Below are 24,276 nucleotides of genomic sequence, written 5' to 3' on the forward strand. Positions count from 1 at the left end.
TTAAAATCCCTTCATCAACACTAAGCCACGGAATATCAGGCATCTCCAAGTCATTTCCAGTAGGCCATCTTTTGATAAACACCTCAGCCAACCATTCAAACAAACTTTTGACACCTTTTTTAACTATGCGAGCTTCCGTATTAAACCTAGAATCTCTACTCAGAGGACCCATGTCAATAAACTCAGCCTGCTCTAGTTTTATGTTCCTTCCACCCTTATCCCACACCCTTAAAATCCATTCCCACACATATTCACCAGGTTTCTGCTTGAACGAATTAGCAAACTCATTAAGCTCCTTAGTAGTGTAGCGAATTTCCTCATGGACTATACTTTCTACCTCCCCTCTAGGAGCCTGTTTTGCTTTGAGTCTGGTTACAGGTCTAGAAGAAACTATTGGTGGGCCGTGAGCAGACTCTGCAAAATTAATTTCCTCATGTGGGGAAGGCATTATTTCAAGAGGTGGGGCTGAGGGTACTACTTCCTCAGGTGGGGCAAACCCTTGAGAATCTGAGGATTCAAAATTCTCAGCTTCAACATGGTCTTCCCACACATCCCCGTCCCATGTTGTAGGATCCCATTCTTTGCCAATTAGAGCCCTTACTTTAACTGTCGACACACTCTGAGGCTGAGACTTGAATTTTCTCTGTAGTTCAGCCAACCTTACAATGAGAGTTTCTGTTTGATTTTCTGCAACTTGAGCTCTATTGCTACAAGAGAGAAGATTCTCCTCAAGGACACACTTAGCAACTTTTAGATCGTTTACTTGTGTCTGGAGCCTTTCGATTTTATCACACAACTCCTTCCTTTCATTCATCATTTTTTCCACAGATACTAAGAGCAGCCAGCCAGTAAAATCATTTTTCGATTTTTTCCCCATCTTGTAGAAAGCTTTGTGCACTGAATCACCTAATTCATTAAGAAAATCAAGGGCATTAGCTTCTTTAAGTTCGGAATATAGTTTCAACCATGGGTCTTCAAAATTCTCTGAGCTCCCAGGAGGGAGAGAATCTGGAGAGGTTTCAATATTTGAAAGTGCTGGTGGATCAACAAGCCAATTCCAGTATTTTAAAAGATTCATCCTTGTACTTCTGTTACTCTAGAACCACTCCTGGTACCAACTTCTGTATTAGTCAGGGTTCTCTAGAGTCACAGAACTTATGGATAATCTCTAAATAGTAAAGGAATTTATTGATGACTTACAGTCGGCAGCCGAATTCCCAACAATTGTTCAGTCGCAGCTGTGAATGGAAGTCCAAGGATCTAGCAGTTACTCAGTCTCACGCAGCAAGCAGGCAAAGGAGCAAGAGCAAGAGCTAGACTCCCTTCTTCCAATGTCCTTATATTGTCTCCAGCAAAAGGTGTAGCCCAGATTAAAGGTGTGTTCCACCACACCTTTAATCCCAGATGAAAGGCATAGCCCAGATTAAAGGTGTGTTCCTTAACTCGGAGATTCAATCTTCTGGAATCCATAGCCACTATGGCTCAAGATCTTCAAACCAAGATCCAGATAAGGATCTCCAAGCCTCCAGATAAGGGTCACTGGTGAGCCTTCCAATTCCGAATTGTAGTTCATTCCAAATATTGTCAAGTTGACAACCAGGAATAGCCACTACAGTTTGCAAATATGGCTCCTGTACTTGTCACACAGCTCTCCTTTATATCTCCAACATCACATTAGAAAGCATGGAAAAACATTCCACTTAGAATGTCAATCAATTACAGAACGCTTAGGACTAATGTAGTAAGAATGGAGGTGTAAGCATGGATCCACAGTTGTGCTTAGCATGCACAAGGCTCTGGTTTAATTCCTAGTGCCACTGTGAGGATAGTGAGGATGGGTGATGGTGGTGATCATGATGATGGTGATGGTCTTTCTGTCATCATGCTGGAGAACACTTAATTCTGTAATAAGTTCTGCTTATCTCTGCACTACGCATCTTTGTTTGATGCAGAATACAAAGTCCAGGTAGCTGAGGGGAGGCCAGGAGGGACTGACATTACTGTACATTACAAGAGGGTAACCATGCAATGACGGCTACAACATTGCATGTTAATGTTGTATCTGCTACAACATCATATCAAATGCCTTCACACACCTATTTGGTAATATAAATCACAAGCAAGGTAATTGTGGAAAAAAACAAAAAAACAAAACCATGGTGGAATCACGTGTATTTCAGTCAAGACCCCTTCCCTTTAGCTGCATAAACAGAAACCTGCTGGAAATTGGAAGGTTGGTTCATGGTAAGGAGCCCTGAATTTTACTGTATCGTGAATCACATGGGCATGCCTGACAACCATTTCCAATTCTAACAGCCTGAGAATCAGGAAGTTTAAAGTTCCCATGTATTAATTTTGTATGTGTATGTTTGTGCTTGAGTGCATGTATGTGTACCACATGATGGCAGAAGCCCGTGATGGTGAGAAGAGGTATTGAACCCTCCGGAGCTGGAGTTACAAATGGCTATGAGCTACTTTTGTGAGCTGCCTACTGAACTTGGGTCTCCTGCAAGAGCAGCAAATGCTCTTAACCACTGAGCCATCTCTCTGGTTCCAATGCCTGGGTCATCCTAATGCAGTTATATTAGTAGTAGCAGTAGAACAATCAGAAGTAGTCAGCTGGGATCAGGGGAACCAGGGATATGGGGATTCACACAGTGTGAACAGAGCTTCCAGGAACCAAGCCTGGGGTCAGAAGCATGTAGTTCTTAGACTAGAAGTCGAGGGCTGGGTACCATTTCCCAACGATGTCTATTATATTCTACCCTTGGTTGACCAGTCACCAAGGGAAAGGGGAAACATCCTTTTCTCTGTATGTACAAACAAGCCTCCAATCGCTGAGCTCAACCCAGCTTTGGTAGTTTGATTAGGAATGAGCCCCATGGAGTCACGTGTTTAAATGCTTGGCCCATAGGGATTGGCACTGTTAGTAGGTGTGGCCTTGTTGGAGTAGGTGTGGCCTTGTTACAGGAAGTATGTCACTGTGGGAGTGGGCTTTGAGGTCTCCTATGCTCAAGCTCTGCCCAGTGTGTCTCACAGTCTCTTGCTGCTACCTGCAGATCAAGATGTAGAGCTCTCAACCCTTCTCCAGCACTGTGTCTGCCTGCATTTTGTCATGTTTCCAGCCATCACAGTAACGGCCTAAGCCTCTGAAAACTGTCAGCCAGCCCCAGTGAAATGTTTTCCTTTATAAGGGTTGCCTTGGTCGTGGTGTCTCTTCACAGCAATAGGAACTTTAGACGCTTAACTGCTTCATGAACTGCCCTTGCTAAAGGCAGTCAAGTATTGTGAAGCCATTACATTGGCTCCCATGACATTGGGTCTGGCTTGACTGGCCTCAGGCCTTGGCCATTCTTTTCTACTCTTTCTGTTTTGGTTTGTTGTTGCTGTTTGAAATGGTGTTTAAGTGTGTGTGTGTGTGTGTGTGTGTGTGTGTGTGTGTGTGTATGTGTACATGCACATGAAGGCCAAAAGTTGACCCTTCCCCCTTCATTACTGACCTTACATGAACAGATAACACTAACCTCTTGCAATGCCTGAAAGTCTGTCCCCCCCCCCACACACACCCCAAATTATCTAAGCTAACCCCCAAACTAGGAGACTAGAGTAGAAAATTATTAACAGCTAAACTAGCCTGTAAGGTCAGACGTCTGATAAGCTTTGAAAATAAACAGTATCTAAGACAAAACATAGAGATGAGCCTACACACACTTGGTGTTTTAAAAAAATGTAAGTGACGTAGGGAAAGATAAGCTCTAGATGACTTGTAAAATTGTACTGTCTCTACTATGCAAAAGAGGGGGCGGGGTCATGCAGCACGGTTAGGAACTGCTCTGTGCACTCTAGGCACACCTGCTGTTCGAGGCTGACGCCTGACTTTACATCGTTTTCATAAAATAAAGGACTTCCCTTCTGTCACTCTGACTCTCTAGTACTCTTACTACGACATGAGTCTGGACCTGAAGGAGAGCTGGCTGGTCACTGAGTTCCCAAACTCCACTTCGCTCTGCTTTCTCAGGGTTGGGGTGACAGAGGCACATGGCCTGTGCTTGGCCTTTTCCGTGGGAGCTCGGGATCTGAGCTCAGATCTTCATGCTTGCACAGCAAGCACTTTACGAACTGAGTACCCCTCCCCCCCCAGTCCTTCCCAGCCCCCTGCAAAGACCTCAGTCTTTACCAGCGGACAACCTTCCTACAATGAACTCTAAAGGCTTTGTCTCCTACACAATCAACTGACGTCTTAGGGCTAGGACATCAGCACGTGAAGTTAGGGAGACACATGTCTGCCCTTCACACTAAACAATCACATGGTACTGTGTTGGGTAAGCCCTATAGGAAGCAAGAACACAGGTCCAGCCCTGCCAGGGGTGCACGTAAACCCCAGTTTGCGAAGCTAGTGCCCACTTTGAGAATCCTGCCTCCTTCCCTGTGAGATTCAGGAGGCACCCGCCTCTTAGGCTGCTGTATAAGTGAAGTGGGACCAAAGGCTTGGCCTGTGTTTGGGCTGGACACGTGAAATCCTCAGACAGATGTGTAAGATGGGTCAGGCAGGAGCTAGCAGTGTAGACAGCACTTGCCAAGTCCTAATGCCTGTCTCAGGTTAAAGGTCACACCACTCTGGGTCGTCCTTTAGTGGAGCCCCTTGACTCTGGCCACCATCCCATACTGAAGTCCTCTCCCACTGTTTGTACCCAACACTCCCACACCTGCCTGATTACTGTCTGCTGTCCTCTAGCCTGAGCTGTGTTCTCTCTCCTCTCTTCTTCCTCTGCCCTTGAACTTGCTTCATCCTTGCCTGTGTCAGGGCCAGGGTTGGGACACCTCCTCCAGGAAGGTTCCTCTGACCACTTCATGCATCCTCAGGCCCAGGGCCTGGGGTTGTCCTTGAAGCATAGGGAAACCAGGAGTGTGCTTGTGCAATACACCAATGCATTGAGAGCAGTCCGTCCAAACCTTCTTACTGTCATAAGCAATACACCGATGAGGGCCAGGCTCCGATGGGAGGAGTCACAGATGCCAGGGTGGGCTTTGAGGAGGGAGCATCTGCTGGCCTTATTCATATTTTTCATGCAGTGTGTCATGCGTTGTTTTCTGCAGTCCACTCAAGGCCTCGCCATTCTCTCTGCATTGCTCACCCTGGACGTACAGCAGCCAATGACCATCCCACGAAGAAACGGCCCCCAAAGAAAGAAGAAGAGACTAAAAGGGAAGCAAGGGACTGCATGCCCAGGGCGTGCTCCCAGGCTGCAGGGTAGCAATGGCCCTGCAGCAACCTGGGGGTGGTAGTGGGGGGTGTGCTGGGGTCTCTCAGTGCTTCAGGTAAAGAGCACAGGAGAATGCTGGTCCTGCCAGAGAGTATAATGTCAAACAGGGCTCCCACTGAAAGCTGAGTTTTTCTTAGCATTTGGTAGCAGCAGTGTAGAGAAGGAGGTTCTCTCCATTCAAGTCCTTCCTGAGGACTTCTGAGCACAGCAGAAGAGGCAGACAGTCCCTGCCCTCTAGGAACCCATGGGCTAGTGGGCACAGACGTCACACACTAACAGAGTAATAAAGGATCAGGAAGGGGACTGGAGTCCTGGAGTGGGGGAGGAGTCGGTGCAGGGCAGGGGACATCCAGGCCCAAATGCGATCAGCATGGAAAACAGGATTGCTTCTTAGAGGTGAATCTTGGCCGAGGCATGAAGGACAGGAAGAAGCCAGCTGCTTAAATGTAAGGCCACGAAGCCTTTGAAGCTGCCTTTGAAGCCGGTTTTGGAACCAGACAGAAGCCAATAGTTATAGCCAATAGAAGCCAACTGTACACACAGCCCCCTGTTTGGGAAGGGCTTCTGTCTGCTGCTGCTGCTGCTGCTGCTGCTGCTACCCAAAGGCAGAAAGCAAGGCGAGGGCTTAGGTGCTCTGGAAGCCATGCAAAGGCCATGGAGCTGAGGAGGGGTGTGGGTGTGAGGGATGTGAGGCTGAGATGGCCCTGGAGGGGTGGACACAGAGATCAGGGCAGCCTCTGCTTTCAGAAAGCCACAAAGGAGGGAACACGGCTTCATGTACAGAAATCACAGGCAGCTGGGCTCCAGAGGCTGGTGGCTTCCAGCCATTCATCTTCTAACTTGGGGGAAGGGGAGGCGACAGGACAGCCTGCAAGCGCCAGCTATGATCTCTCTAACAGATGAGGAGCTGTTTGTTATCAGGAAAGCCATCTGTTAATCTGGCTCTGGAGACGGGACAAAGCTGGATTGTCACACAGGCCATAATGAACGACTTCCTGCCGGTAATGGATTATATGATTGTGTGGGTATGTGTCATCGTGCCTAGAACCCAGGGTCAGAGGCTTCTGTACTCTCTCTCCACATGGAACCTCTCTGAAGATCAGCCTCTTTTCCTTTCTCTTTTTGGAGACAGGGTTTCTCTGCGTAGCTTTGGCTGTCTTGGAGCTCACTCTGTAGACCAGGCTGGCCTTGAACTCAGAGATCTACCTGCCTCTGCCTCCTGAGGGCTGCGATTAAAGACATGTGACACCTGTGACTGCCTCAATCTATTTTTCGTAATTCTTAATTTTTTTTCAAAGTATGATCCAATATGTAAGTCCTGAAGTTTCGTTGACTCTTACATAAATACTTGTGTCTCCCAGCAACACGGGGTCCTCCTTTGGGTTAAAAACAAGAATAGCAGAAACCACCACAATGTAATCTTTTTTTCTTTTGGTTGCCAAGAAACTCAGGGTCAAGTTGAGGTGCAATAATTATATCTCTCTAGGTTTCTGGTGTAATTGTTAGTTCAATCCAATTGTGCAGACCACAAGTAGGCTATTGATGGACATTGCATTTTTTTTCTAGATTTTTGCTGTTATAAATAATTCTTCCATTGCAATAACCCAGTAAAAGGAAGAAAGGGATACAGATGACATGGAGAAATACAAACGGCTCATAACACCGTTTGTGAGAATGGACTGTTTTTGTTGTTGTTTTCTTTTCGTTTTTGCTGGTGAAAATAGCCTGCATGCAGAAACGTTAGCCTATGCTGGCTGGGAGGCAAAAGACTCCATGTTTGAGTCCTGTCTCCTGGATGTGAACTCTTCATTCAGCTTCCATGGCACCCATGCCAGGACCTGCAGAGACAGCCCAGCCTGGAGCACAAACTCACACTGCTACAGTTTCAAACCCTACAGAATCTGACCATCACACTGCTGGAGACTGTCCACTAGTTACATTCATCACGTTCACACAGTGAACTCTCTAGGTCTTACCAAGACACAGACACGTTTCTGCCCTGGGGTCTGGTAGGGAACAGATGCCCAGATACGGAATGGAACTGGGGCCAGGTGTCAGAGGACATGGAGTCCAATCCCAGTGGCGCCACTCTCCAGGCCGGAGACTCCCGGTCAGAGACTCACTGGTCGAGAGTCACCAGCTGTAACACAAAGCTGCTCCTCAAGTCTCCCACGCTCCAGGAGGCTGAGGTCAAGGGCAAGCACTGTGAGCCTTCATACTCTCAGAGAACATGGAGCTCGGCATGCTGGTCTAAATGGCAGGAGTCACTCTCCAGTGACAGTAGCTGCTGGATTGTATGATTGTGTGGGTACGTGTCATCCTGCCTAGAACCCAGGGTCAGAGGTTTCTGTGCTCTCTCTCCGCATGGAACCTCTCTGAAGAGCAGCCTCGTTTCCTTTCTCTGCGTAGCTTTGGCTGTCTTGGAACTCACTCTGTAGACCAGGCTGGCCTTGAACTCAGAGATCCACCTGCCTCTGCCTCCTGAGGGCTGCGATTAAAGGTGGGGGAGCAGTACGATGGACGGGGGCATGACCACCATGGTAAATTGTCATCCCGTTCAAGGAGATGGAGGCAAGGAGCCGGTTTGAAGGAAAGTAGGGAGATTGCACAGAGCACTCTGCAAAGCAATCTTTGGCCACAAGGATCAATCCCACAGGTGGTGTTGGTCCAATGCTGCCCAGGCCATTGTTGTGGGAATCCTTGCCAAAGTATTTACTGAGCAAGGCTGGAATGGCTTTTGTGCCAGGTTGAGGTTTTGGCAGGGTGTCCTGGGATGGATGATTCGTGTTACTGAGTAATCATGTGTGAGAGCCCCTCCCTCATTCACACCCTCCTGCCCGAGGACTGTGTTTATTAGGGTCTGACATCAGTGACTCAACGTGGGTATGCCTGCTTCCTCTTCCTTCTCTTCTTCCTCTTCTTTTGTTTCCTCCTCCTCCTCTCTCTTCTTTTCTTTCTCTTCATATTCCACTCGCTCTCCTCCTGCCCACCCCCAACTTTTGTTATTCTGAGGTAGGGCCTCACTGTGTCGCCCAGGCTGGGCTCACAATCACCTTCCTCTGCCTCCAAAGTGCTGGGGTCCCAGGCTGCTTCTTGTGTCCCCAACCCTGAGGTAGGGACCGATGGATAACAGGGTAGCTCAGGCTTTGCATTTTGTGTTGTGTGGGAATGCCTGGGGCTTCCCCTGGGGTAGGTAGCCCCTCTCAGCATCTGCCCAAAGTTCCAGCCTCCAGTCTTTCCAGGGACATCTACGAACTAGAGTCTACATAGAATGGACCCAGGGACCCAAAGTCACCTAGGATTTGGGACTGAGTCTGGGGCCAGGCTGGGGTGAGACCACAGAGAAGAGGTTGGGACTGACAGGGTGTTCCAGTGCTGTGACGGTCTGTTGCTCCTACCCTGTCACCTGGCTGGCGGCAAGTGAGCCACACTATGCGTGGTAACCACAGATTTGTTTGTAGCATTTTGTATCTTCGACTTCTCAACTGATCAAAATCCTATCCCATTTAACAGATGAGGACACGAAGGCACCTCGTGGGTGAGTGACTCATAGGGCGTCACAGAGCCAGAAGTGGCCCAGCCTGGATTGGGCCTGGGTGCTGTAGACTCAGAGTTATCCATTCCCCTCATTCTTGATCTCCACTGCTAGCCCATCCTGGGGAGTTTCAGGGTGGTCCCTGTCTCCCTGACAACTGACGACTGCTTTTCCAAGCCACTAGGCGTGTGACAAGAAGATGGGGAAAAGCTGTGGGGACAGGCTTGGGGCAAGTACCTCAAAAGTGGGGGAGATGAGGGTGGGAGTGACTGGCAGAGTCTGGGAAGGTCTGAGCACGGACCTTGGACCTTGGGGGGGTTCCTGACTCCCCTCAGGAACCCACATTCTTAGTTCTCCAAACTCTGCATCAATAATCAAATTCAAAGTGAAGTACTGAGAAGTCTCCAATCTGCTCACAGCTCAGAGACCCTTCCCTCAGGTATCTGCACATGCTGGGGCCTCCTGAACCACATCCAGGCAAACCCCCCCATCCTCTCTGGTGCCACAGCCTGTGAGCCTTTACAGAGGCTATTTCCTCTTCCCTCCCTCCCTCCCTCCCTCCCTCTCTCCCTCCCTTTCTTTCTCACACAACCTACTCATTCTTTTTTTCTTAAAAAGATTCATTTATTTCGTGTATATGATTACACTGTAGCTGTCTTCAGACACAACAGAAGAGGACATCAGATCCCATTACCATGTGGTTAATGGGAACTGAACTCAGGACCTCTGGAAGTGCAAGCAGCCAGTGCTCTTAACCGCTGAGCCATCTCTCGGGGCCCCAGCCTGCTCACTCTTGTACTCACTATGTAGCTGAGGGGATGGCCGTAAGCTTCTGAGCCTCGGGCTCTCATCTCTTGACTGCTGGAATGATAGCTTTTGCCAGGACACCTGCTTTATGTGCGGTTGGGGATCTGACTCGGTGCTTTGCACATGCTCAGAGAGCATTCTACAACCTGGATTGCGCTTGAGCTGTGCCTCACTTCTGGGAGGCCTCCTGAACTGAACTCAGTCAGCAGGCTCTTCCTCCAGCCTCCCTGGTCTCTCTGCAAACCTCTGGCTTCTCGCATCTTTTGAAAGGAGGTTTCACTTAAAGATAGCTAAACACAGTGGTGCACGCCTGTAGACTGAGCTACTTAGGAGGAGCTACCTAGGAGGAAGTGGGGGGTCACTGGAGTCCAGGAGGTCAAGGCTAGCCTGGGCAACAGAGCATGATGCCCCCTTCTCGAATTAAAACAGAAGGGCATATTTCGTAAATGAACACCCTGGTAAGTTTCCACACGCTGACTATGTTAAGGGACCTACTCCTCAGCTGCTGCCGCTGCCTCTACTCTGCCCAGGAACACCAGTCTCCTAACCTCTGACCCGCTCTGTCCTTTCTACAAGGAGACCTACACAGCCAAAGTTCATCTGTGGTTGGTCCCACTCTGCACCTTCCGAGTTTAAGGTCCTAGTGTGTGATTACGCCCCTGAGTATTCATTCACTGTGGAGGATGTTGGATGACTCCCACTGGACATTATGGACGGTCTATCTAGCGCTAGTCTGTTTGCAGATATGCACAATTATTCCAGCGGAGCCTAATCCCTGCGTTTGAATTGCTTGTCCCACGCAATCAGCTAACTGGGGTCCTATGGTCCTCCAAATTTACCTGTAGTGGGTTTGTTTTTACTTTAATCTTGTTGTTTGTATTTCCGGACAGTGTTTGTCTGTGTATCCCTGGCTGTCCTGGAACTCGATCTACAGAACTAGCTCAGGAGATTTTCCTGCCTCTGCCTTTGGAGTGTTGGGCGTGTGCCATCACATCCAGTTGAAAGTCTAAATTTTTTTGCATTTATTTATATTACATGAATGCTGGAAATTTGAGCTCAGGTCCTCTTGTCTTCACAGCAAGTGTCTTATCCACTGAGCCATCGAGCGAGCCATTTTCCCAGCTTTTAAAAAAAAAATTTTATTGTTCTTTTTTTTTTTTTTAAATAAATCAGAGAGTCCTCTAAACTGTCTGGCGGCTGCCAGGGAGTCTACACAAGCAGGCTTCTGCTGGTCTAGCCTACGGCTGCCCGCTATCCTGACAATTTAGGTTAGACACTTTTCACGTGACTTTCTGCCTGTAGGTGGGTGGCACGTCTCTGAGCTTTGCGCTCTGCCTGCATCCCCGCAGGAGAGTCTGGGTGGCGGCGTGCTCCAGCTGCGCAGTGCTGAAGGGAGGGTCCCCGCGGGCCCCGCCCCCGCCGCGCCTCCTCCGGGCGGGATAATTGAACGCGGCGCGCAGGAGCCTCGCGTTGGCTGCCCAGGCCTGGCTCGAGCGTGTAGCCGCTGCCCGCCGTGCCTTTGTCCGCCGCCGGAGCCCGCCAGCCCCATGGAGCGCCCCGTGCCGTCGCGCCTCGTCCCGCTGCCGCTGCTGCTGCTCAGCAGCCTCTCGCTGCTGGCAGCCCGAGGTAGGGGAGCCCCGGGCCCACGGCCCCGCACTAGGTCCCCACCCAGGCCCCAAGCTCCCTGGAAGTTTGCAGCCCCCGATGCTCCGGAGCGCGCGCTGCACCCAGGGGTCATCGCACGGTCCCCAGAGCTGCGTGGAATCCAGGCCCACGACCCCCCCCCCCCAATACTTCCGGCTCGGCTCCAATGCCCTCCTCACTAGGGGGACTTGCTTTAAATCTTTAACCTTCCAAACAGATCCTCCTGCGGGTTCACGAAGCCGGGTCCTCTGTTGGTGAAGGCAGATCGCCTGCTGGGCCGTGGGGGTGGGAAGTGCTCTGTACTGGAAGTAACTTTAGTGCATCTTTTAAACCGCCTCCAACCCCTACCCTCGGGGGTGGGGGTGGGAGGTGGGTGCGGGAGGAACTACTGCACCCATTTTGCCCCTGAACAAACTGAGACAGGAAGACAGAGATGGGGGCAGAAAGAAAACAGAAAATAGAGAAACATCCCAGAGGTTTGGGAGCTGGCCACCTCTTCCCTGCTGGTTCACCGTAGTAGCAGATTAGTGGCCCAGAATCACGTCCCCAGTACAGGAAACTTAGAATGGAGTAGGGTCCACCTAGGCTGTACTTTTCTCAGTCCAAAAGCTGCAAGGCCTGACGCAAGCACTTTACCTGTCTATCAGAGAAGCAATGGGGTTGTAAATCTATGACCTTTAACCTCTTGTGATTAAGGGGTTCTCAGAGCCAAGCCTGGCCCTCCTGGAGTCTTTGTTTCTGCAGGGGGCCCTAGATCCACACCACCTTCTTGATCTCTTATTCTTTATTCCTGGGTTAGCTTAGTTTCTTTTGAACTCTCTGACCCTTTTAGTCAAAAGGTCACTGGTTGTGATAACTAACGACTGGGAGGAGTCTTAGAGAGAGGCAGAGGGGAGGGAGAAGGGGCTGGCTGGTCCTGAATCCTGGAGGAGTTCTGGCTGTTCCGGGCACTGGCTACAGCCTTGGCACATCTTGGGTCACTTCTCAGTGTAGGAGACAGGGTGGGTAGGCTCATAGGCCTGAGTTGGTGCCAAGAGCTTTGCAGCCCCTCAGAGTTCAGGGAGGCTTCTTGGAGCAGATTGTGTGCTTGGACCAGAGATGGTGAGGTGGGTCTGTGGGCCAAAGAAGGCATTTGAATCCCTGCCAGGGAGAGTGAAAACCAGAGAGGACTTTTAATAAGGGAGGAGGCACACCCGTTGCAAATGGCAGGGACCTCTGATACCCCCATATTGCTGCAGAAAGGAGACAGGTGGAAAGATGTGGTACTCAGAGTCGTGTCTCCTAGAGTCACTCAGGCCCATTTTGTGGCTTGTAGGGGAAGCTGCCTTGAGTTTGGTTAGTTCAGTTTGGTATGATCTTAGAAAAGGGTTTGAAGCTGCTTGGTCCCTTCCTGCAGCCTGTAGCAAGGCCAGGAGACCCTGATCTCAGGCCCCAGAGAGCTGTGGGGTGGGCGAGAAAGCTGACATCTAAAAAGGACCTTAGGGAAGCCAGCCCAGCAGAGTACCCTGTTGGCCATTCACTTGTCCCCCATTGGCTGTGTATATATTTGTATATATATGCAGAAGAGCCCTGATTTTTTTCTTGCTAAGGGACAGAGTCAGCCCATGACTGTCCTGTGACTATCTGTCCTGTTGGGCTTGGCTGCCTCAGGACCAGCTGAGGGTGTAGGGAGCAGACGGGGTGTAGGGGGGTGGGGAGGTGTTGGGAGAAACAGTTGTGTTTTCTCCAAGGCTTTCTTGGCCTCTGGCTCCAGCTTGCAGTTTCCGACTGATTAAAAGAAAAGTCCTGTTGGGAGGGAGAACAAAGGCCCTGAGCCCTTGGCAGAAACATGTGGCTGTGAGCTGAGCTCCTGGAACTTTCCCAGTCAGGAGGTGGAGACTGGAGGCAGGAAGATGGGGCTGGGGGTTGGGAGAACCCCTGGGGGTGGGGGGCGCAGCACTGAGACCTCCAGGGCTTAAAGTTATGAATTCTAGAGTTGCAGTTTTTGTGTTGGTGTGTCTGTGCCCACTCCACCCTCCAACCCCCTCCCACGGTGAAGGGGAGAAGTCCCACTGTGAAGGTGAGAAGTCTGCTCCCTGCTCCCCAGCTCGCTCATCAGATTACCCGGGTACCTAGTGCTTTGGAAACCAGTTTTCCTATCTGGAGAAAAATCCAGTGGAATGGCTGGGCGGTTCCCAGTTTGTAAAACACGATAACAGATTCCCGCTTGTTAGGTTGCTTTAAGGGTTAAGGAAGAGAGCTAAGCAGCTGGAGAGCCCTTTTTGTCCATGCTTCGGAACTTCAAACTCTTCCTGAAGGAGCCCCAAACAGGCAGCCCTGGTGGTGAAGGGCATGCAGAAGCCTTCACTAAATAGGCACTGAGGGACAGCACAGCGCCAGATGCTGAGGTTTCCCGGATGTGGCAAGGGATGAGACAGATTCACCCTTTCCCTTCGTGTGGTTCGTAGCTTCCAGGAGATCAGATAAACAAGCCAAGCCTTAATGGTTGGGTCGGGGGAGACTTTCTGGAGGAGGCAATGTGCACCCGTGGTGTTTATCTCAATGTTTGCTGGGGGTGGGGTGGGGGTAGGGGGAGGTGGGGGGGGGGAGTGTGCATTTCTGGCAGGAGAAAGAGCCTGAGCAAAGTCCTGTTGGCAAAAGATAACTTGCGCGTCTTAGTCATTTTTCAATTGCCATGAAAAAACACTATGACCAAGGCAAATTATAAAAGAAAACATTTACCTTGGGGATCAAGGTTTCAGAGAGTTAAAGAGTCCATGGTAATGGTGTGGAGTATGATGGCAGGCAGGCACGGTGCTGGAGATATAGCTGAGAGCTTCCTTTTAATCCACAAGCAGGAGGAGGTAGGGGGTGAGGAGGGAAGGGAGAGGGAGCCAGAGAGAGCTAACTGGGAATGGTATGGACTTTTAAAACTTCAAAGCCCACTACTCCCAGTGACACACCTCCAACAAGGCCACACCTCCTAATCCACCAACTGGGGACCAAGTATTCAAATATATGAATCTATGAGGGCCATTCTCATTCAAACCACCACAATGAGATAACCAGGAACATATAGGGGCTCTCTGCCCTACCCTTGTGCTTGGGGAAGCCACTCCTTGAAGGTCCAGTAACCCAGGCAAAAGGCATAATGGACAGCCATCTTTGCAGGTAACACTTTGGGCAACAGTTCCCAAAAGGCACATGAGATTTTACCAATGCACTTTGTTTTTTAGGTTTGTTTATTTTTAACTTTGATCTGTGTAAGAGTTTTGCCTGCATGTATGTGCACCATGTATGTGCAGTACCTGGGACGACCAGAAGAGGGCATCAGATTCTTCCTGGTACTGGAGTTCCAGATAGGTGTTAGCTGCCACGTGGGTTCTGGGAACTAAACTCACATTCTGGGCAAGAACTCCCAATGCTTTTATCTTCTAAGCCATCTTTCCAGCCCGGAACCCCCATCCCAGTGTATTCTATCCTACAAAAGACTTTCCTTTTGTGAAATATCACATTGTAGCAATTTGATTAATAGCTGCTTTGACATAGTGTGTGTGTGGGTCCAATTTCTTTGAAATGATCTCAGCTATGGCTGTGTAACAAAACAGGATGGGAGAAAAGGAACTTTTTCAAAATCCCGGTAAGGCATCTGCCCCACTTAGGGCAAGCAGAGGTGCTGTTTCCTAAGCTGGACAGGCCTCACCTCCTTTCACCCCAGGCTGGTCCTGAGTAAGGTGGGGTCAGTGATGGAGCTGGTGGGTGTAACTCCAGCGGTCTGTGTGTTTCCAGGGGGTGTATTTGGGCGATCTCACCCCAAAAGAGGGTAGGGGGAAGCTAGACTCGGTTTTGAAAGTGGCTCAAGATGGTAAGTGGCCCAAGCCTCTATTTCTCGATGTCAGTCAACTTCACTGGTTAATGCTGTTCTGGGCCATTAGGCTAACGGAAGTGACTCCCATCCAAGAGCTGACAGCCCTGTGAGGTATGTGACCCAGTATTTTTCCTGGGTCTCTTTTTACTTTCAGTCTTCTCACCTACTGGAGTTAAGACAGACTGAGTTTTGCTACATGTGTGAAGTCTTGCCTTTCCTTTTGACTTGAAAATTCTCTTGGGAAACTCCATCACTAAGAGTCAGTACTGCCTGTAGTTTGACTGAGAGTGGCTGTGGGATACTACTATCCCTTGACAGAATGGATGCAGGACACTAGCCCTGGACCCTGCTTCACCTAGAGGACCTGGTAGCATGCATGCCACATACCTCCTCACAGAGGACTCTGTCATTTTCCCCATTGTACAGGAGGACAATAAGGCACACAGAGATTAGGGGTCCCAGGCCGAACAAGGATGCCCGGTGGCCTCATATCTTACCAGTTAACTCTTCACTTTCTTAATTCCAGCATCAGTGAGGGATACGGCTTTCCCCGGGGCTTTTATAGTGGATCTGGGAGCTTTAGAAGCTGAGCTGGGTTGAGGGCCAGTCAACCTTTGCTCTTTCTGCCTGAATCTCTTTAGGGTCCCTATGCAGTTGCTAGGGTCTCAGGAGATCATTTGCTTTTTCGGCGTGGTTGCAAAGCACTGGAAGAAAGTACAGAGTGAAACACCGCCCAGCCCCACCCTCCAGGTGTTAAGTTCAAGTGTAATCATTTGTGCTCGGTGCTGGGAATTGTAAGAGAACAAAGAGGCGGTGCGAGACAGGAAACAATTCTTCTGTGAGCCTGCGTGTTGGAGCGAGTCGAGGGTGGTTAGGAGTCCCTGAAGGAAGGGCTGTTGGCAGGAGCACATTGACCTAGGACCACCCGGCTGCAACTTCTAAAGGCCAGGTGTGTGAGGACACGTGACAGGTGGCCGGAGAAGTGAAGGAAGCCAGGGGGGAGATGGTTTGAGGAGCAGGGTGGGATGCTACGGAAGGGTCGGCGGTGAGGATGGCACTGGGTGTGCTAGACTTGGCACAGAAGATAGCTGCCTGAGCTGGACCTGCTCCAGGGCGCGTCAAGGGGAAGATAACTCGCCTTCCTAACAGTGCCCTGCTCCTCATCTTCCTCTGCCCCCTCCTGGCTGCTTCTCCATACCTCAGACCCTTGTGCGGTCTGGGACACGTTCTGGGCATGCGCATTCCGTTCTGTTGGCTTTATTGTCGGGGTCGGCAGTTTTGGCTTCTTTAATCCCGGTCCCAAGTCCCTGCAGGGTCCCCTCATTCTGCTGTAGCTTTAGAGAAGGTAGTGACTGAGGCCATGGGCAGGATCCTTGCAAGGTGTGTGCTATGGAGGCTCCAGGCAGCAGGCCAGGATTCCACCCATTATGGAACACCAGGGCCATTCTCTGAGGGTCTGAGCTTGTTTCGAAACTCGGGGGTGGGGTCAATGGAGGCTAGCCTCACTATTGGTCCTTCCTCAACCCCACCTACTCTGTAGAACAAGAGGACATTTAACATCCAGAGTTTTGTAAGGACCGCCTAAGAAGAAAAATGTTTTTGGTAGGATGGCTCTTGAGGCAGCGCCCTTGCTTTCCCTGTGAATCTAGCAGCCTAAGGCCCATGCATGCGCAGGCAGAGGTGGGGAGGGGCAAGTCCGACAGTAGGGGAAACTGAGACTCAGGCCTACTACAGTGGGAAAATCTTCTACTTAACACACTGAGAAACCTTAGACATTAATTAGATCTTGGTGGCCCCCAGACTGACACTCGGAAAGCCTCTACCTGAAGAGTGGTACCGAACCCCTTAATCCCAAGCCCGGTGTCTATACAGTCATGGGAGGACCTAGTGACCTTGGTGTTACATATCAGGGTGGGGTCTGCTGTTTCTCTCTGGAAGCCATGAACGAGCGTGTGCAGGGACACATGTTTCCCTGGTGTCCCGTAATGGGTGGGACCCTGGGCCTGTTCCCTGGAGCCTGCATAGCTCACACACTGCATGTATTGTGCTGTTTGTAGCTGTCAGTTTTATGACTTTTACTTAGTTACTTATGGGTGTATGCTGATGTCCATGTGTGGAGGCCAGAGGTTAACCTCCAGGGTTGTTCCTTAGGAGCTGTCGGCCATGCTTTTTAATATAATTAGTGTGTGTATGTGTGTGTGTGTCTGTCTGTCTGTCTGCCCTCAGAGGCCAAAAGAGGGTGTGGGATCCCCTGGAACCGGAGTTACCTGGGTGCTGGGAACCGAACTCAGGTCCCCTGGAAGAGCAGCAAGTGCTCTTCACTGCTGGGTCATCTCTGCAGCCCTGCTTTGCTTTTGAGATGAGGCCTTTCACTGGGACCTGAGGTTCACCAGCATTAGGCTAGGCTGGCTAGCAAGTTCCAGTAATCCTTCTGCCTCCGCCTCCCCAGTACCGGGATTACAAATGCATGGGTACTGTGTTCAGCCTTCTATGTGGGTTCTGGGCCTCCAGCTGAGGTCCGTCCACTTTCACGGAAAGCACTGACTAAGCTGTCTCCCGGCCCCTTGGAAGTGTGAACTCACCTGGAAGAAAGTTACCCTGGGGGCTGGAGAGATGGCTCAGTGGTTAAGAGCACCGACTGCTCTTCCAAAGGTCCTGAGTTCAAATCCCAGCAACCACAATGGTGGCACACAACCACCCCTAATGAGATCTGACGCCCTCTTCTGGGGTGTCTGAAGACAGCTACAGTGTACTTACATATAATAAATAAATAAATCTTAAAAAAAATTTTACCCTGATGCCATCTGCCCGACTGCCACAGTAGTTCTATGGGTCAGTGGCATTCTCTGAAAGAGGGATCTGGGCCAGGTGGTGGGTAGGTGCTGAGGAATATGCAGTTCCTATAGAATAACTGTGGATTCTGTTTCATCCTGTAGTCCTGTCTCCGGTGTTACCTCCTTCACCTCCCCATTTCTGCACATTTGATTGTGGAATAGATATCCCCGAGGTTTGGAGAGATATGGCAGCTTGTTTGAGGCTGAGCAATGTTACCTTCTGTTTGGTGACATCTCTATATGCTGCACTAGCTGTCCCCATCTCCTGGACAGTTACAGACTGTTGTATGTCACCTGGGTGTTGGAATCACCAAATGCTCTTAGTGCCTGAGCCATCTCTCCAGCCCCATAGGAGATCGCTCTTTTTTGCTTATTTGTTTGTTTGTTTGAGACTGGGCTTTTCTATGTAGCCCTGGCTGTCCCAGGACTCTCTCAGTCTCTCTGTAGACCAGGCTGGCCTCAAATTCACAGAGACCCGCCTGCCTCTGCCTCCCCAGTGCTGGGACTAAAGGTGAGCACCACTGCCCCTGACACAGGGTGCATAACAGATATTTACATTATGATTCGTAACAGTAGCAAATTACAGTTATGAAGTAGCAACTTAGTAATTTTATGGTTGGGAGACACCACAGCCTGTGGAACAAATGAAGGGTTGCAGCTTTAGGCAGGTTGCCAGCCTGTGGATTCTTTGACTGAAGGGCAGCCATATTGGGCAAGAGAGTTTATTCTTGGTTTATGCTCTTAATTGCTTGAGGATCTTGTCGCCCAGTCAGATGACAGAGTTAGAAGTTAAAAGTAGTTAGGTGGTGTTTCTATAGACAAGCAACCAGGACTGAAGTGAGAGAAGGTTCTGGGTTGGCTGAAGGGGCCCTGCTCAGTGAAGGGACCTCGAAGCTCTCGGGGTGTGGGTCAGTTAATTGACAGACTTGGAAGCTGCCGCTATAGGCTGGTGGCACAGGAGCGGCAGTGATAACCTGGAAGCAGAATAGAACGACAGAGCTTGCAGGGACACAGGAAGTAGAGGAGCCCCACACTCTGGAATATGATTGAAGCCACTTGTCAGCTGAGAAGCAGGAATCCCAGCCAATATTCGGTTCATTTACAGATACTTTGTATCAGTGGGTTCTCAACCTGGGGGTCGCAACCCCTTTGGGAGTAGCAATTTAGTAATTTTATGGTTGGGGGGGGGGGGAATCACCACAACCTGAGGAGCTATTGAAGGGTCTCAGCATTAGGGAGGTTGAGAACCACTGCTCTATATTAAAGTGAGTGAACCAAGGTTGGGCCTGGGACTTTTAAGCACAGTGAGTGTGTTTATGGTATAGCTCTCCTACATACCTGTGGGCTAGAGTTTTCTATTTAATATAACAATTGTGATCCTGTCAGATAGCCCGAGGGTAATTATTTAGGTTTCATAGTAAGCCTTTGGAGAGAGTAACTTCAAAACCTAAAAAAAAAAAAGATGTATCTGACTTTCAGAAATCAATGCTCTCCCTCGGGGAGTCCACACCCACACTTGGGTTTGTTTTCTGTTCCAAGACTCTCCGTAGAGAAGGCCAAACCCAAGTGCTTGGTGTCTTATCTTTCTATCTGAGCACCTTTCCTCTTAATCCTCCTACTTAAGCCGGGTTTTGGTTGTTGTTGTTGTTTTAAATACTCTTATTAAATTTTAAATACTCTTATTAAACCTCAACTCTGGCCAGTCTTGAAATTCTTTTCCGCATGGCATCAAAGCCACGATCAACCCAGGTTTGGTTTGAGTTCAGGTCCCTAAATGCTGCAGGCATCAGTGGGGAGGTGTGCCTTCTCCCTGTCCCCACCAAATGCTGACATTGTGATGGGCTCTGAGTCACTCTTCTCAGTGCTGCAGGTGTGTGTGCTGGTTGGGGTGGTCAACCTTCACCTTTCTGAAGGTGTCACCAGTGGGCCTGTGACCGACCAGCTGTGACAGACCAGCTGTGGTATGGAACTCTCAGCACCTGTGAAATGTGGACTGGGTGGGGACTTTGCTCGGTAACTTACTGGTAGACACTAAGAGAGGTTGCTCTGGGTGTAATGGGAGTGAGCCATGGGGTGAAGGAAGGACTGTATCTCTGTGGGCTTCGGGAAGTCTGCAAATTTTGTGTCCGGATGGTAGGACCCAGGATGCCAGTGTTCAAGGTGACTTGATCATTCCCGATCCCCAGGTGAGTCTGCGGGAACTGCACCTGCATGAGGAGGAGGTCTTAGGTCATAGTTGAGGCCCCCTCCTCACTGCCCTGCTCTAAGTGAGGGTGCCATGAACCTACCCACTTGGACCACTCTGTGGCTAGAAAGAAAAGTTTATTTGGGAAAGCAAGTTCCCGGCTGTCTCACTGGGATAGAGCGAGCAGCGGCTTGCTGGGAAGGCAAATGAATTTTACATGCTAGTCAGCCAGGTTGTGGTCTTTGAGTCGATAAAGGCTGTTTAGATTAACCGGGAACTCGATGCCCTTGCCCAGTGTAGTTGGCCTTTGGGGCTGATAAAGGAGATAGTTTTTTTGTTTTTGTTTTCAGTAAAGAGAAAACTGCTTACAAGGTTCCCGAGGAATGCCGAGTGTGAGCTTCTGTTTACCCAGTAATAATCCTCCTGTTTACCCAGTCAGAGTCCTTCTGTTTAGGACCTTGTCACCAGCACCGCCATTTCGGGGCCCTGCTTTGGATCTTAATACCTCCCGCATGGCTACCTTAGAGACACTTGGGGGAAGACACTCCCCAGGGAGGTTTTTCAAAATAAGTTATTTGAATTATTTCTCTTTGTTACCACACAGTTTAACTCTTCCTATTTGGAATCTCACAGCTCACCATGCGAATCATGTCATTGTCTACACAGCTGCTCTTAAGAACACTCCCAAGTGCAGTTGACTAAATTCATCTCTTCATGGTAGTCAGACCAGCACTGGCGGAAAAAGACCAACAAGTTTACGGGCAAAATGTTCAGTTCCTTTCCTAGTGACAGAGAAGGTGGAAGGACTCGCAAAAATGATTCTGATTTATTTTATTTTGGGGCCGGCAGGACCTCACTATGGGGTCCGAGCTAGAAGTCTGGTTACCGCAGCTTCCCAAACTAGGGTTTATAGGAAGGGACCACTGTTATACACCTAAACACTGTGTTAAAAAAATAATAAAACAAAACATTCTCACTATGTAACCCTGGCTGGCCTGGAACTCGTAGAGATCCACCTGCCTCTACTTCCTGAATACTGGGATTAAAGGTGTGTGCCGCCACCAGACTTGTTGAAAACGCTAAGTTTTTAAAAGGTTTATTTGTACTGAGGTGTATGACTCTTTGGTCTGTATTTCTGTAGGTGTATCACATGCATGTAGTGCCCAAAGAGGCCACTGGAGGCATCATGTCATAGGGTTTACTGCTGTGAACAGATACCATGACCACGGCAAGTCTTATAAAGGACAGCATTTAATTGGGGCTGGCTTACAGGTTCAGAGGTTCAGTCCATTATCAGTAAGGCACGCGTATGGTGGCATCCAGGCAGGCATGGTGCAGGCAGAACTGAGAGTTTTCATCTGAAGGCTGCTAGTAGAACACTGACTTCCAGGCAGCTAGTGGTAGAGTCATATAGCCCACACCCACAGTAACAACACACCCACTCCATAAAGGCCACACCTCTTAATAGAGCCACTCCCTTGGCCAAGCAAATACAAACTATCACTTATCAGATCCCTTTGAACTCCAGTTAGAGACAGGTGTGAGCTGCCCTGTGGGTGCTGGGAACCAAACCTAGGCGCTCTGTGAAAGTGGTAATGGCTCTTAACTGCTGAGTCATCCTTCTGGCCCCTAAACACTGTTTGTTTGTTAGTTTGTTAGTTAGTTTGTTTAAACACTAGTTTGTATTTTTTAATGAATGTTTTCATTGTGGTGAAATGTATATCACACTCTTTACTATCAGGTGTGTACCCTCCAGATCCCATAAAAGAAGTCACTGCTGTGTATACGTCTCTACCATTTATCTCTAGAATGTTCTCATTTTCCCACACGGAAATTTCATACTTATTAAATCTTAATTTCCCACCCAACCCCCAGCCCCTGACAAGCACTTGTTCACTGCCTATAATTTTTTTATTTACATTTTTTAAAATGGGAGGGGGGCAGCCTGTGTATGAGCATAGGTGGAGGCCAGGGGATGGAGAGTGGGTTCTCCTGCTAAGCGAGTCTCAGGGATCGAACCCTGGTCTTCAGGTTTGGCGGCAGTCACCTTTACACTGAATCATCTGCTGGCTTTGTGTATGGATCTGACTTTTAGGGACCCGTGTTCCCGTGTCTTGAGCTCTCTGACTATATTTTGATTTTTCATAAGGCGAGTATAGCTTGTTTATCTAAAAAAAAAAAAAAGTGAACATAGTCATTGTGAATACAGTAATCTCCCTTTCTAACTAGGATGAGAGAAAGTGTGTGTGTGAGTGTGCGTGTGTCCTTGTCCCTGCTGTGTGTGTTTGTGTGCTGAAGTCAGCTTGGCCCTGCCCTATAGAACCTGTCTTGCCTGGGGCATACACACCTTTTAAAGACTAACCTATAGAGGGAGCCTTTGTTAGCATCTTGGGCTGTGGTTACCAGGGATGTGTTCTCATTTCTCCAACCCCTCCTCTTCCACAGCTCTGCCTTCTTTAGTGGATAAGAGGCGGGTAGTGCCCTGAGCCCACCAGTGGAAAGTAAGACCCATCTCCAGGGATCAGAAGCGGCAGCTCTAGACTCTGGCTCGTGTTGAACTTCTAGCGAGTCTTGCCCTTTGCTGTGCTCAACTCCAGCCGAGGAACCTTCCTTCTGGTCACTCCCTCCACTCCCTGAGAAGAACCAGGAAGAAGCCCTCATTTGAAAGGCAGAGCATTCTGCCCCAAACATCCTCTGTGGTTTAGGGGTGGCCATGCCCAGCAGTTCCTCGTTCTTTGGAATTAATGCTTCTTGAGCCTAGGTCGGGATGCTGGCCAATACAGACGCAGTGTGGACATCAAAGGGGGGGGGGATGCTTCTTTGTCCATGACATAAGTCCAGTGCCAGGGAGCAGGAGGGTGCAGGGCCTCAGTGTCTGTCGAGTCCTGGGCAGAGCTGGCCATGTGCTGCTTTAGGTTGGTGAAGCATAGCCTTGGTGTGGATGGGAGACACAGCATTGTTTCTGTTAGTGGTGACTTGACTCGATTCAGATTCAGTTCCTAGCTCTGTTTGAAGTCTGAAGTCCTTCCTTGCTATGACCCTTTGGTGGCTGAGCCCTTCAGGTATCTGAAAGAGACTGATGACTATGGAAACAGTTGGGGAACTGTTGTTGGGGACAGAAATAGGGAAAACCCTGGCGGACTTCTGATAACTGCAGGGTGGTGGCTCCAGAAGCAGGTGTGCCCATGCCTGCTTTCTTCACTGCCCTTGTGTACATCCCCAGATGCTGTAAGCCCTTCTAGACTGGCATGGGTCCTCCTGGACTCCTTTCCTGTTGGGCTGGAGCTCCCAGAACATCCTTAGACAGACAACTCCACCTTGATGAAGGAGCCTGTGAGCTTGGGCCAGCACATGCAGCTCCAGCTGTTGACACAGACCCCTGCTTGGCAATCCCTGTGGCCTCCCTAGTTAGCTACAGTGCTGGGCTTATAGAGTGATGTTCAGGCATTGGTCTGCTCTGTGCACCTAGCGGGACTCTGAAAATGTTGCTGTCCCCAGCCTGGCTCCTCTCCTTCCCAGGCTGTAGCCTGAGCAAGTGATTATCACTTAGAATAAGATTTCTAAATCCTCACGTTGTGCTCAAATGTTCTGCTGGGTCTGGGTATTCCTTCCTGAGAGAGAAAGGTTAGAAGTAATGCATTCCCGGCAGGGTGAAGCTCAGAGCTTCAGGGGACAGGATCTGGGGACTGAGTGGGATCTTGGGCTTGTTTATTGCCAAAAGGCTACTCCTCTGGCCTTTGTCCAGCCTGGCTGTGGTCCCTGCCTGGTCTCTTAAGGGGGCATTGCAAGCACTGTCCACTGACTTATGAGACATCTCAGGCCCAAGGACGGTGAGCTGATCCCTTGAAGCCTCAGGGGAGGCACTGACAGCTCTCAGACAGCTCTGCTCTGCAGGTATCAGGCCTGGGACACTCTGCTTAGGAACAGTGGAGCCACATTCCAGGGACATTCCAAGTTTCCAGACTGCCTGAAAGTTTTAACATCTGATTGTCCCGCTGAGCGCACATGGTTCAGGGTGTCCAAGGTCCTCTAACAGGATTCCTTTTAAAACACACTAGATGGCCCCCATGCAGCTCAGGACTCAGTTCCCACCCACCCACTTAGAGTGCAGCCTTGCTAATGGAATTCTGCACACAGAACTGGCAGAGCCTCCCCTCTCT

General features: G+C 49.7%; 1 protein-coding gene across 2 annotated transcripts in view; it reads left to right on the top strand.

Moving 5' to 3' along the window:
* The first annotated feature begins 10,968 nt into the window (after window positions 1-10,968).
* Fbln1 (fibulin 1) overlaps window positions 10,969-24,276 on the top strand; it is an 80,346-nt gene continuing 67,038 nt past the window's right edge. Inside the window, exon 1 of one of the 2 annotated variants that reach the window (NM_001347088.1) lies at window positions 10,969-11,232. In NM_001347088.1, the coding sequence (NP_001334017.1) occupies window positions 11,154-11,232 (79 nt within the window). In that variant the 5' untranslated portion in view covers window positions 10,969-11,153. The remainder of the gene's footprint in view (window positions 11,233-24,276) is intronic. The other variant, NM_010180.2, reaches the window with a different exon arrangement.

Source organism: Mus musculus, chromosome 15 (genome assembly GCF_000001635.26).
Source record: "Mus musculus strain C57BL/6J chromosome 15, GRCm38.p6 C57BL/6J".
In the NCBI taxonomy this organism is placed as follows: domain Eukaryota; kingdom Metazoa; phylum Chordata; class Mammalia; order Rodentia; family Muridae; genus Mus; species Mus musculus.